The sequence below is a fragment of the Protopterus annectens genome, chromosome 8.part1 (genome assembly GCF_019279795.1).
Source record: "Protopterus annectens isolate FY-2018-M chromosome 8.part1, PAN1.0, whole genome shotgun sequence".
Taxonomy (NCBI): domain Eukaryota; kingdom Metazoa; phylum Chordata; order Ceratodontiformes; family Protopteridae; genus Protopterus; species Protopterus annectens.
Window position 1 is genome coordinate 95,239,179 of NC_056742.1, and position 14,055 is coordinate 95,253,233.

At 35.8% G+C, this 14,055-nt stretch overlaps 1 protein-coding gene across 1 annotated transcript in view; it reads left to right on the forward strand.

Annotated features, from left to right (window-relative positions):
- Positions 1–14,055, forward strand: part of PIEZO1 (piezo type mechanosensitive ion channel component 1) — a 3,550,337-nt gene that overhangs the window by 2,434,759 nt on the left and 1,101,523 nt on the right. The window contains exon 20 of the mRNA XM_044081575.1: positions 902–1,106. Within this exon, the coding sequence (XP_043937510.1) occupies positions 902–1,106 (205 nt within the window). The remainder of the gene's footprint in view (positions 1–901; positions 1,107–14,055) is intronic.

A 14,055-nucleotide genomic window follows, 5' to 3' on the forward strand; every position in this document is an offset into this window, starting at 1 on the left:
TGGCACTGCAGGTAGCTTAAATATATTTATCTCATGTTCGTTTCTGAATGTATCTCTGTATGGAAGATTTCTAGGTTGTAATATGTAGATAAAAGATGTGCATCTGTGTTTAGTGGTGAGCTGTTTCATTTTATAGCTGTGAACAGTGGTATGACTATATTAAGAGATGTGGGGCTATGTAGCAATTGCAGAAGAACACAAAGAGGTGCTGTAGAGATTTGTGTCCTTACGTAGTTATTTCAGTTACAGTGGCATACTGACTGCATGGGATGCCTTATGCCTTTGCAGTGGACTGTGGTCAACAAAGTGAAGGTCTGTCATTCAAGCTGTTAAACAAAGATGATACATACACACAGAAACATACATACACACACATATGTATATATATATATATATATATATATATATATATATATAGGCACACACACAGATTGATACATACACACACACACATTCACTTTCTCCGTGCTACTCTTTATTAACCTTTGCTGAGCCATCTTCTATGCTTTTTAGTGCAGTAAGCAGTTATCAGAAGTATCATACTTTTATGCAAGTTAACAGCATTATTATACCTTTTCTTAGCAGTCCAGAAAACCCTGTGTGCAGAAGAGACTAGAATGTTTTTGAAGCAGACTATTAAATGCCCTATGAAAAAAGTCAGTCTACTTTTTTCACCTAACAACCACCATGCTTATACACGCAGACACCTGGTTAATTTTAGTTATAGCGATGCATAATTCTTAAATATATTTCAAAGAGCAATATGGGAAAAAGGTTAGGCTTGGTGAGGCTAATTTGCAAACACTAAAAATATCTTTAGTACTTGAAAATACTGTAATAATAATTAAAAAATAACTGAAATCAATAACTATTTGAATTGTTACTTTTGTTTCTCGATTAGGTTTGTTTCCTAATGACAGTGAATGTAATTGGACAAAGGATGAATTTCATGGTGATCTTCCATGGCTGTTGGCTAATGGTGATCATGTTACGACGGAGGCGAGAAGCTATTGCAAAATTGTGGCCCAAGTACTGCTGCTTTTTAGTATTCTTCCTACTTTATCAGTACCTGCTATGTGTGGGGATTCCTCCTGCACTGTGCATTGGTAAGTAAAAGCATTTGGGTACTTTATCTTCTCCAGTGGTTTTGGCTTTAAACACCTGTTGTCTTAGATGTGCTGTAGTCTTCATTTATGTGTACTTGATTCATTGTGTTGGCCAAAAGATGCTGTCATTACTTCAAAACAAAAGCTATTGGATGAATTTGCACATTATCACATGTGGTAACAATGGCTTCTTGTGAATAGCAAATGGCTCTGCCTAAACACCTGCATGATACTCTGTATTGCCTGTTGAAAGATGGTATGGATAGTTGTATAGGTAAATGTACCCTTCAGTCCATAAAATGTTCATAGTGCATGGATAGCTGAGATTATACTGCCATACGGACTAACAGTGGACAGTGTTATCCAGCAAAGAACAGCAGTTTCTGCGTACTGTCCATGTCTTTCATCTGCCCCTGCATTTGTCTCATATTTTCCTTCTGTCCCTCATAAATATTTTGATTTGAGTTTTATAATTCTTTTTTTTTTCTTTTTTTTTTTTTAAATTAGGAACTATGGCATAGGCAATCTTCTTACATTTATATAAATGAAAAACAAACATTGACACCACTCTAGTTGCAAACATTATACATCACAGACATCATTGAAACAACTGTAGTTGCAAACGTTATACATGACTTATCTATCCAGTCACTATCAGTTAAGCATTATATGACTCATAACCAAAAAAACACACTGCGAGAGGAAAACTGAAGCACCAGACAGCCGAGAACTATTAATAAAATAGTGATTTATTCAACAAGTAATCCAACGTAAAACGCTTAACAAATCACCACGTTTTTCGTCTTTTACACACCAGACTTCATCAGACAAACATCAATAATTATATGTTGACAAACATTTAAATTAACCAATGATGATAAAACATCATCTCATAAATATGTCTGCATGAATTCATCCGTTTCAAACTTTTTTTATATATGTATATAACCCATGATGTGTGTTTCACTTAATGTATATATTAAAATGCAAGACCAAACATAATAAAATCAAGTTAAATCATCACATATATATTTAAACATAAAAACATATATAAACATATGTAAATAATATATAAATAATATAATGAATCTAAAAACTGTATTCTTCAAGAACAATACTCCCACCTAGTGGCCCTGTTTTGAAATTGCAGGAAATGGTAATGAATTTAACCCCATATAAAACATTATTTCCAAAAACCTGAATAAATGGAAAAGGTAATATTCTAAAGAGAACGGCGTAAAACATTTAATTACATATGTAAATCTCACATTTAATTATTAAAAACACAAACACATAAATATAATCTATGATGACTGTATAAATATATAAAGTCTATATATTTAAAATACTTGATCAACTTATTGTAGAATAAAAAATCTATAAAAAATCTCTGAATATAAAAGCATCTGTAAATATAAACCATGGTCAACACACTAATACACGTTTATAATCTAGCTGCTCTTAACTTGAGAACGGGGGCAAGGGAAATATAATCGTTTAAACCAGGGAATTTGTTTGCCTCCAAAATAATCTGCCAATACAATTCCCGGTATTCAGTATGAGTTTCCCATAAGCCACCCCTCTCAACTTTACTAATTTCTTCTATAATGAAAAACTTGTACTTTGCCAGGGGGCAAATAGTGATATGTCTATATAATGCATTGCTTTCTCTTTTATTTTTCATGTCATTCATATGTTCATAAATTCTCCTTTTTATTTTTCTCTCGGTCTTTCCTATATAAAAAACAGAGCATATCCCACATATTCCAATATATACCACTCCATATGAATCACAAGTATTATGTGTTTTACTAGTAATTTCTTTCCCCCTTGATTCAATAAAAATGCTTTGTGTGTTGAACATCCAAGGACATTGTGCACACATACCACATGGGTGTGTGCTGATTGGCTTCATAGATTTCTTTTTGCCTTCATTTTGAAATGTCAACCAATCTTTAATATTTCGTCCCCTCCTAAAAATAATATTCAAAGATTCTTTTTGTTTAAAACTAAGGTCTGTTATTTTAATAAACTTGTCCCACTCTTTGTTGAACACACTTTGAATTATCCCTGCATCTCCACTAAAATCTGTAATGAAAGCCTGCCTATATATTTTATCCCTTTACAGCAATAGGACTTGTTACTTCTGCCCTACTAATTCCTTCATTTTTGTTTGAGTTAGAAAAATCTTTTGTTCAAAATCGGTTCAAATCTTTTTTTTTCTACCAGAAATTACTTCTTCTTGGATATTATTACAAAATTCTAAAGGATAACCTCTGTCTAAAAACATGTGAATCATAAAATCACATTCATCAATAAAATCTTGTTCATTTGAGGTCATTCTAGAAATTCTAACAAGCTGGCCTTTCACTATACTTTTCTTCTGATGCAGGGGGTGTCCACTATTAAAATGTAGATATGAATTGGAAAATGTTTTCTTCCTAAAAACTTTTGACCTAAAATCATTCCCGTCCTTAATCAGTGTTACATCTAAGTAGTTCATTTCATGGAGACCAATTTCATGAGTGAATTTTAAAAAAATAGTTGATTGATTAATATATTGTATAAATTCATCCAGTTTTTCTTTACTATCATCCCAAAATATAACTATATCATCTAAAAAGTGCTTATACAAACTCCAACTTTCTTTATATATACTATTATAAATAAATTTCTTTTCCCAAGTGCTTAGAACCATATTGGCATATATAGGGGCACATCTCACCCCCATAGCAACGCCACTAAGTTGGTGAAAATATTCACCTTGATAAAATATATGGTTATATCTTAAAACCAACTCCATTAAATTAACACAAATGTATGTTTCATTGTCAGTTAATTCACCAAAAGACCTAATAGCCTCCTCAAACTACTATATACCTATACCATGTGGTATGGAACCAAACAAATCTGTCACATCTATAGTTACAAAAATTACCTCACCATGGAATGTATTTTCTTTAACTTTACTTAAAAAATCCCAAGAATCTTTCAAATAAGATGTTCCTTTCAACATTAAATTCTTCAGTTTTACATCTATATATCTGGCTAGGGAGGAAATAGCTGAGCCTTCAGCTGCCACTATAGGGCGTAAAGGGAGGTCATTGTAGTTCTTATGAACTTTTGGAATCCTGAAAATAGATGGAATCTTAGGCTTATTGTTATGAAAAACTCAAACATATTTTTTCTATGAATCCTTCCAAAAATAGATTGTATAGTGCTGAATATATTCTCTTGTAACCTATGTTGATTCCATTTTTGGAAACATTATTGTATTTTGAAACATCAAGCAGATTGTCAAACATTTTGCCCTCATACATAATAGAATTCATGAGTACTATACCGCCCCCCTTATCGGTTTCATCACTCACAAATTTGTGTTACCCCTTAGTTGAAGTAATTCTAGTTCTCCAGGTGAGAGATTTGGTGTATATCTATTTTTCTTTATTGCTTGTCTCAATTCATTTTCTATAATGTTCTCAAAGTTCCTTAATTGTATATGTATAGGAGGGTTGCAAACCCTTTTCCTTAAATCTTTGGAATGATCTCCTTCTTCTGATGTACCCCCACAAACCAATTCTAAATTATTTTTTCTTAAAAACATCTTCAAGTCTATCACCAATCTATTAATGTCACATTTTGTTCTTGGAACAAAGTTAAGACCCTTAGAAAATAACTTAAAATAATTATCATTTATATCTAACTCTGTATAATTAAATATATTATTTTTTTTAAATTCATTACTAGTACAAATAACAGTATTTGTAAAATCATAATGATTGTCTATAATGTTTTGTCCGTCTTTCTCTTCCCCCTCCCCCTCCATCCATTCTGTGGAAAATTCCCTTCTCTCTGATTCTTTATCCTTTCCGACCTTCGAAGGGGTGGAAAATCCAAAGGGTCAAAATTTTCTTGTTGCAATTCCTGGTGCACTTCATCATAAGGATTCCTACTGTTAAATCTCCCCCTATTATTCCTCAAATACATTTCATTCATATAATTAAATGTAGCCCTGGGTTTAGGGTATTGTGTGTGATGTTCATATTCAAATGTGTCTCTTTGTATTTTTCTTTTTTTCTTTTCTATAATTCTAACAGATTTCTTATCAATATCATTCCTCAATTCTAAATATTTCTTTCTTTATCAACAGTAAATAAAAGGTCTTTTGTAATTTTTTCATTTACAACAACAATTTGTCAAATATTCAATTTCTTCCTCATTATTCTTTATAATAGCTCTAATGAGCTCAAAACCCCAATTATCAAACATTTTAAGTAACCCCTCATGAAACTTTGTACCCTCCTTCACATTATTGGGGTATTTGTGAACTCGTAAACATTTTGGTACTAATTTAGTCCAAAGGCATTCTTTTAAGTAAGTGTTATCAATATTTAAAATTTTATATTTAAATAACAAATCATTTAACTTATATAAATTGTCAGCAAATGTAAAAACATCTTCTTCTTCATCACCAAATTTCTCATGAAGCTCAACCTTCTGTTTGAGCCAGTCATTTAAAGTTAAAACATTGTGTAAACAGTCACCTTTTGGTTCTGGCGTCTTTTGGTTGCTTCTCTGCACGCCAGTGTCTTCCCTTGAATTCGTGCCTTGATCATGATTAATAAGAATATTCGGAAAGTTACCAGCACCTCCAGGTCCTGTATGACTCATTCCTAAAGGGCTGGAATTGAAGCGATGGCCATGACCGTTAAGTCCTCCACCACTATTCTCTCTGTTCAAAGCGAAAGCATTTTGGTTTCCAGGAAGAGAAGCGTTAACACTCTGACGCATAAGCAAGTCGCACAAAGGAGTCAGCATAGCAACTAACTGACTCAGCTTTCCAATAAGTGCAGGTAATTCTTTCCCCTTTGATGTAGATACATTCGTACCAACTGGAGAAAAGCTCTCTTCTTCCTCCATGTATAACTAATAACCACAAAACGAGGGACAGTGCGAAAATCAACTGATAACCAAAAAAACACACTGTGAGAGGAAAACTGAAGCACCGGACAGCCGAGAACTATTAATAAAATAGTGATTTATTCAACAAGTAATCCAACGTAAAACGCTTAACGAATCACCACGTTTTTCATCTTTTACACACCAGACTTCATCAGACAAACATCAATAATTAACTCCATATATTTATATACTGACAAACAGTCTTCTAGTGACATGCAAACCAGACACAAAACTGCTATGGGTACCTTGTTTACCAGGAAAAAAAACCTTATAATATTCAATATTCTTTTTCATATTTGTTTTATAATACATTTGTTAATGGAGGACACCTAGGGTCTTAACCCAATCATTTCCCTAAGCATGAATGGGAAAAAGCACTTTGATTTTTCTTTTGTCACACTCTTAATCAGACCTTTGCTCTCTCCCCCTTTTTACATTGCAGTGCCTGCATTTCTTAAAACTAAACAAAGAAAAAGAGAGAGAGGGAAAAAAGCACCTGTTTATATTAGTACCCCAATTCCATTTTAAAATAAACTGAGAAAACTTTACTTCACATCTGATTGGTTTTGTCTTACAGCTGGGAAAACCCCTGATTTGCTTTCAGAGAACATTGTCCTAGTCATTTTCTCTTTTCTTTTTTTTTCCTTTCCCTTAGCCACTCACCTTCCACCAGACTGTCTCCAGTTTCTCTTTATCAGATTGTCTCCATGGAGACATGAGAACCAGACAACCAGTTTCCCTTTATTGGATTGTTTCCATGGAAACATGAAGACCAGCTACAGATTTGCTACTAAGTATACATGAATTTGATAGAAAAAAAGTCTCATAATATGCAGTATTCTTTTTCATTTACTTGCGCTCTCTCAAAACTAATCAATCTAAGGTCATTAATACAGTCATTTCCCCCATGCAAAAATGAAAAAAGCAAATTAAGTTTAACTTTGTCATGCCTTTTTAACCAGGCTTTTTTTTTTACATTGCATTGCCTACATCTGTCAAAACTACACAAGAAGAAAGAGAGAAGGGAGAGAAAAAGGACAGCAGCACCTATTTACAATCCCTATTACACTGAAAAGTAGTATGCAAAGAAACCCATATACCACAAATACAGTACTATTCAGAGAAGAAAATGGTTTATTTACTTAGTTAGCTTTCTCCCCTATTTTCCCTTCCCCAAAGCATTTTTCTGACCATTAATGAAATGAAGTAGGTCATATGCTTTACAGTCCCCCACAAATGCAAGAAATCAAGAAATTTTGAAAAAGTACAATATTTCCAGATTTTCTTCTTCTTTCATAATTCACAAATTATTGCATTATAACCCCACATTGACTTACTGGTTTTAGTACTGTTCATCCCCATCATCCAAATCCTCTCACTGCTTCATTTTCAATGTACTGTCAATTCTTCTAGTCAGCTCTTGTGCTCCCTTCCTTCTCTCCAACATTTTCCAGTAAAATACTGGAAAAGGTTTCACAGGTACAGTCTCTGTGGTCTTTTTTACCAGAAGAACAAGAAGCAGCAGGTTGTACTTCTGTTTCGCAGCTCACATTTTTTGGACAAACTTTTGGATTTCCTCCTTAGCAAGTACTTCATCAAAAAATGATTTTGTCCCTCCAGGGAAGAATACTTTAAAGACAACTGGATACAGCAGTTTGAATCTTAAACCTACATCTCAAAACTCCCTGAATAGTGGAATGAATTTACTCCTCTTCTGGTTTGTGTACAGTGAGTAGTAATTCTCCACAAATACTCTGCGGTCTCCCACTTTTAATATTTTTCCTTCTACCACAGTTTTGTCTGAATGAACTCCTGCTGATAGGATTGCATCTTTACTATTAAAGGTCTCAGTTGCTTTGTTATAGCTAGGTTTGGAGCATACACACAATGTGCTCTTTCAGCTAATATCTCCTGCTCTGGAATACCAGTCCAGTTGCTTATTTGTGCTTTCATAAAATTAATACAGTCTGTTCCTTCCAGCTTCTCTGGTATAGCTGTAAATCTCAGTTTTTTTCTATGTGCTCTGTCCTGTAATTCTATTTTTTTTGAAACATCTCTTCCTGAGCAGTCACATATTCAGCCATCCTTTTTCATTTCTACCTCTGATTTTTGCAGTTTTATCATCTCATCTATCTTTTTAAAGCCTCTTTCATTTTTTCAGCCTTCTGTTGATTGTGTTGATATACTCCATCAAATTTTTTGTTTAACCAGGTCTGTATGCAGCTGTCTTATATTCTACTGTAGGTTGTTGGAAGTCATGTCTGAAGGTTGCATTGTTTTTTGCTGAACAGTTGCAGAACTTTCCCCAGTCAGTGTTTCTTCCTCACTTTTTGTAGCTGATTTTTTTCCAGGTGTTCTGTATTTATGTTTGGCATCCAGGCAGTACACTTACTTGCCATTTACTGAAATTTACCCGTAAACACAATTCTACTGACCTTCTCTGCTGAGTTTCTATTTTCACACTGGGAGAGCTAGAAACAAGCTGTTACTCAGTCTGCAACCATCTTAGAAGTCCCTGAGTTTTATCATTCTTGTTCAGAAAATGCATATCAATGTAAAACCTTTCTCTGTATTAACTTCTGAAGTGAAGAGTATTATTTAAAAAAAATGTCCTTGATTTTGATCCTTTGTACTCTTGTTATTTTTGGATTTGTTTAGAGTTCTTAAGCAAAAAAGCTGAAGTGTGCTGCTGTGTATTTTGACAGTACTAAGTGTATTATCTGCTTTCAAAGATGGTAAAACACTTTGCACTCCTTCACTTTTCCTGTAATTAGTAATACGTGGAGCAAATAATGCACCATACACTACAAAGGATTATTATCAGGTCAATGATCTTAACTTTTTATTATATGTAGTCAGTATGGATGATTAGGTTTACCTCTTGAGCTTCACTCTTGAGGTGTATTTGTTGGTGTACAAGTCACAAACACATAAGCTGGTTGTGATTGAAGACCCATCATAATCCTTTATATTGTTATCTTCTCAGAAGCTTTGTTTAGAAAAGATGACAGAAGTCAACTGATACATGCAGAATCAATTTCCAGTTGTCATAGAATTCCTAACGTAGATCTATGTGTAAAAACTCTAAGTCAAGAGGAGCTTTGCATCTCGCATCCGTTCGTACGGGGCTAGGCCATCCTTCACTAAAAATGATCATCTTCATTGCCAGCTATAAATCCAATTCCCAAGGATATACTGATTCAGTAAATGTCATAACCTTCTCTTACCCCAGTGGTCAACCTTCGACTAAATATTTGTTTTTGTTCTCTGGTATAGTGCAATATGTACAGGCATTCATACAATTTCAGTTATAAGTTATCATTTTGGTGATGGCAAAATTGCCCCTGTGGTTGACCAGGTGCTATTTTATTTTCATATACTTCTGCCTTCAACAGACAAAGTTCAGGTGGGCAAATGTTATTTTCTCATTCATACTTGCATCATATAGACTTTTATTGAGAAAAAGTGTACCTGTTATGTATTTGCTGACTTTTGCAAACTAAACCTTCTCATTTGTATATTAACCAGTATGGCTTGGCTTTGAAGGAATAGCAATAGCACTCCTTTCAGATTTTGCAGTCCCTGAGATCTTCAGGGGTGCTAGTTCTGTATAAAAGCTATTGCAAATGCTGTTAGGTATAGAATACAATACAAATTCAAAATATTTACATACCATCCTAAAAAAATACGTATTCGTATGCACAAATGTGATTAGAAAAATGGTCAAAAAATCATAAAGCAAATGAGTCATTCAGATTTGTTTCTTCCTTGTGACAAAGGTCATTGCATTATCACATATTACAAAGCCTTTATAACCTTTTGTACATCTCCTTGCCTAATAGGGCTCCAGACCTCGATGAGTTTACTTTGTGGTGCAGCTGAAAATGTTTAATAAAGTCCTAAGGAGTAAAACATTTGTTAAACCCTGTCATCCTTTACTGCAAATAGGCATTTTAAGTGGCATACAGAAAAATGAATACATTGGAATGCATCTAAGAATAATAATCCCAGAAAACGTTCCTCAGGAACTACTTCCTTAGTAAATAAATGGAAAGTAGGGGCACGTGGTTTTTGAGAAAGAGAGAGTCAGACTTTCAAAACAATACTTTCTGTCCAAGTTTCTTTATCCAGTTGGTATCTGAGTCATCACTCCCTTCCAATAGTTTTAAATTGATTATTGATATAGTTTACTAAGGATATTAGTAGAGAATAGGAGCCATCATAGATGTATTCCTTTTTTGTTTTGGTCTCTGCATTCCAAAGGATTTAAGTTTTCAAATAAAAGTTTATGGATCCGTGGAGTGGACTATATATATGGGTGTTGTAGAGGGAATCCACAGAGGCATTCAAGGACAATAACATAGGTGGAAAAAATAAGGTTGAAGTGATAGAAGGGAGATGATATGTTAAGGCACTTAAAAAGGCATACTGGACAGGTTTGTTGTCTCCTTCTGCCATCAGTGAAATGTAGCATAACTTAAATGAGTATGCCAGTTTATACACATTTAATAAAACATTGGCTTTTGCATGTTAAAAGGTCACTATTAAGGTAACCCTTGTTAATTAAAAATAAACAATTTAATTAGAAATTGGTACAACAGGGTGTGTTCCTTTTTTGAGAAGTACAATAGCTGTGATGGTTTAAAGTGGTAGGCAAAATACTAAGTTCTGATCTCCTCCTAAATTTGAAGATACGACACAAACTCAATCCAGAATGCCTATACTCTCTGTTTTGCAGCACCTTATTTCTAATGTAAATCATGATTTTTCCTTGGGTTTTCTGGATATTGTGACATTGTTATGTATTATCGCTGTTGATGTCTCATTAACCATTCATGCCTCTTGAATTTGCATAAGCATGGTGTATGTATTTTAAGTTATTTATTTAATATTTGTTAACTGAGTTAATGGACTGATCCATGATGGCCACTTTCAGAAAAGACCTGATTCAGAAGCACTAAAGGTATTACAAAAGGATCAGCAACATATTAAAATAGCAAACAGGTTGAAGTAGAGTAAAAGAATGTCAAGATGAGTAAGCCTGCACATAGTAAAATATTAGCAGCAAACCGTTATTGCCACAGTTTGGCCTTGTAGAATATCAGAAAATGGTCAATAATTAATAGCATTTAGCATATATTGCTGACTAAGATACCAGACAAAGTGTTGTGGCTGGTAGGAAGAAAGAAGTATTAATTGGTCTAGAAAAATTACAATGATGAGTTAAGCTGGGAGTAAAGTGCTCCTCAAGCCTTTTTTTTTTTGTTAAACTGCTCTAAATAATGTATTTAAATTATTGTTTTTAAATGCACTAAATGTTCATTATTAGATTACTGTTGCAGTAACCTACGCTGCAAAGTTTATATCCTGCCAAGGATATGACAACCTGCCAGCATCCAAAGCTTTAGGCCAACTTCCATGCCCCCTAACTGCTGTAGGGCCATATAAAGTCAGTGAGTTGGGCACCAAACCTTCAGAACTTTCTTGCTATTGAAGTGTGCTCTCCTTGAGGGCTTCAAGTAATTGACAGACAAGCTAGTGCCTCAGCAAGGCTAGCCAGTTAACTACACATCTGCAGAACACCTTCCACTTTACCATTTTATAAGGAAATATGTATTTTTTATTCAGAGAAAACTTTATTTTAGCTAGAAAGTGTGTTTTAGTGGTTGCCGCTAAATATTTCTTCAAAAAAGTACTTTTTTGTTAAGTTAAAAACTTGAGGTGAACTGTTCTACTCTTCCTGGATACCTTTTACTTTTTTGTTAAGAGAAGTGTAGATAGGGGCTTGAACTAGTGTTTTTTTTTTTTTTTTTTTTTTGGTGGGGGGATTAACACAAAAAATGTACCTAAAAATTGTGAATTTCCTGTCAGTTGTACTCTTCCCAGGTTCAACCCACTTTTCAAACACATTTTGTTAACTATGAGGCAAGCTTCAGATTGTTTGCTTTTCTTTCCCCCGTCTGCCCGAAACAGAGATTTGCATGGGAGTTTTTAGTAGGCAGGATTAGATAATACTTTAGACACTGATGAGTAACTCTGCTGCAGCCAAATCAGGTTCCATGATTCACTCATCGTCTTCTCTCAATCCTGCTAGTTTTGCTTCAAGGATCAGGCTTGTACACCTGGCTGTTGCAGTGCCCTTGTTGGGCAAGGGAGAACTACTTTTGGTCTCAGAGGAGGGAGCAGATGAGGCCTTACTGCAAAGCTGACCTAGAGTGCTTGATTCCTGGGGAAGAACTCCTTCCATAGGTTCATAGGTTGGTACTAGGCTATCAGCCCTAGGGTCTATACAAGCCTAGCCATAACAATTCTCTGGCTATTTCTTCTCACACAATTTGCATCCCTGGACCCCTGTCTAGCAGGGTGACTGACGTGATCCCCTGGGTGAATTTCCTTTCTCCTATCCAATCGTCAAGGTTCCTTTTGAAGAGGGCCAAAGAAGCACTCTGCTTGACATGTATGGGCAATCTATTCCAGAGTCTGGGGAGTCTCTGGGTCAGGAACCTATCCCTCCAGCATGTTTTGTTTATTGTGATGACAAGGTTTAGATCCCTGGAGCGTGTGGCTCTGAGGGATTGGGATTTCTTTAAGTGTAGCATGTCCAACAGCTCTGGGTTTGACATGGCCTTGTATGTTCAGCAGAGATCGCCTCTGAGTAGACGATATGCAACAGAGTATAGCTGGAGTTTTTTTAAGACGGTCAGAGTAGGGCATCTGCTTTAGGCCTGTGATTCTTTTAGTGAGGTATTTCTGTGGCCTTTCCAGTTGTGGCAGATGTCTTGAGAGGTACATACCAAATGGGGCATTGTATTCTATAATGGGTCTAATGAGAGATGAGTACAGTGGGACAATGACCTTTTTTTTTCTGGATGAAAAGCCCTTAGTGATGAGGTGTGCCACATAGAAGGATTTCCTGACTGTTGTGGCGATGTGGTTATCGAAGGTGAGACCACTGTCCACCTGTGTCCCCAAGTCTGTTATCACACTTTCGGTGTTTAGTGTACTGCCACCTATATGGTAATTCACGGATACATGTTTTTTCCCAAAGGTGATAACTATACATTTCTTGACATTGAGCTTGAACCCATGGCTCTGGCAACACACATCTGTTTCTGTAAGGCCATTTTGTAGAGTATCCACATAATTTGGGGATTCAATAATGGCTCCCAGTTTGCAGTCATCTGCGAACTTTTTTAGCCAGAGTCCCTTAGTGTTGGCCTGTACTTCAGAGAAGTAGATGCCAAACAAGAGCGGTCCCAGGACTGAACCCTGAGGTACTCCACTTGTCACTTGTCTGGAGCTGGATTTGGAGTCGGCTTCTTTTACAGTGTTGGTTCTATCAGTAAGCCAGTTAGCAACCCATTGGGTGATGTAGGGATTAATGCCCAGCTTAGTAAGTTTATCTATGATTCCAGAGTGGAGGATGGTGTCAAAGGCCTTGGCAAGGTCTAGATAGGCTGTGTGGACCACCTTACCCTTGTCCATGGCTCTGGAGACTGATTCAAAGAAGTCAGTCAGGTTCAGGAGATAAGATCGGCCCTTCACGAGCCCAGACTGGGTGGGGTCCAGTGTTTGAAGGTTGCCAATGTCTTTGTTTAAAAGTTCCATGATAATACACTCCATGGCCTTGCAGATAAGGCTAGTCAGACTGATGGGCCGGTAGTTTCCGGGATCCAAGGTGGATCCCCCCTTGAGTGGGATAACTGTAGCTCTGCGCCACTCAGTGGGCACGAAACCTGAGGTGAGGCTATGATTAAACATGACACTTAGGTGAGGTGCCAGTTCATATAGTACACAGCCCGGGATGTCATCTGATCCCATGGATGCTGTATTCTTAGCTTTGGAGTGTGTGTTTTTTTACCTGTGTGGCTGTTATTACTGGAATTTGGCAATCTTCCAGTATTGAGATGGGCCATTTAGGAGGTGGGGGAGGGTGAAGTTGGCACTGAATCGATCTGCCAGGATATTGGCAATATGCTTGGGATCA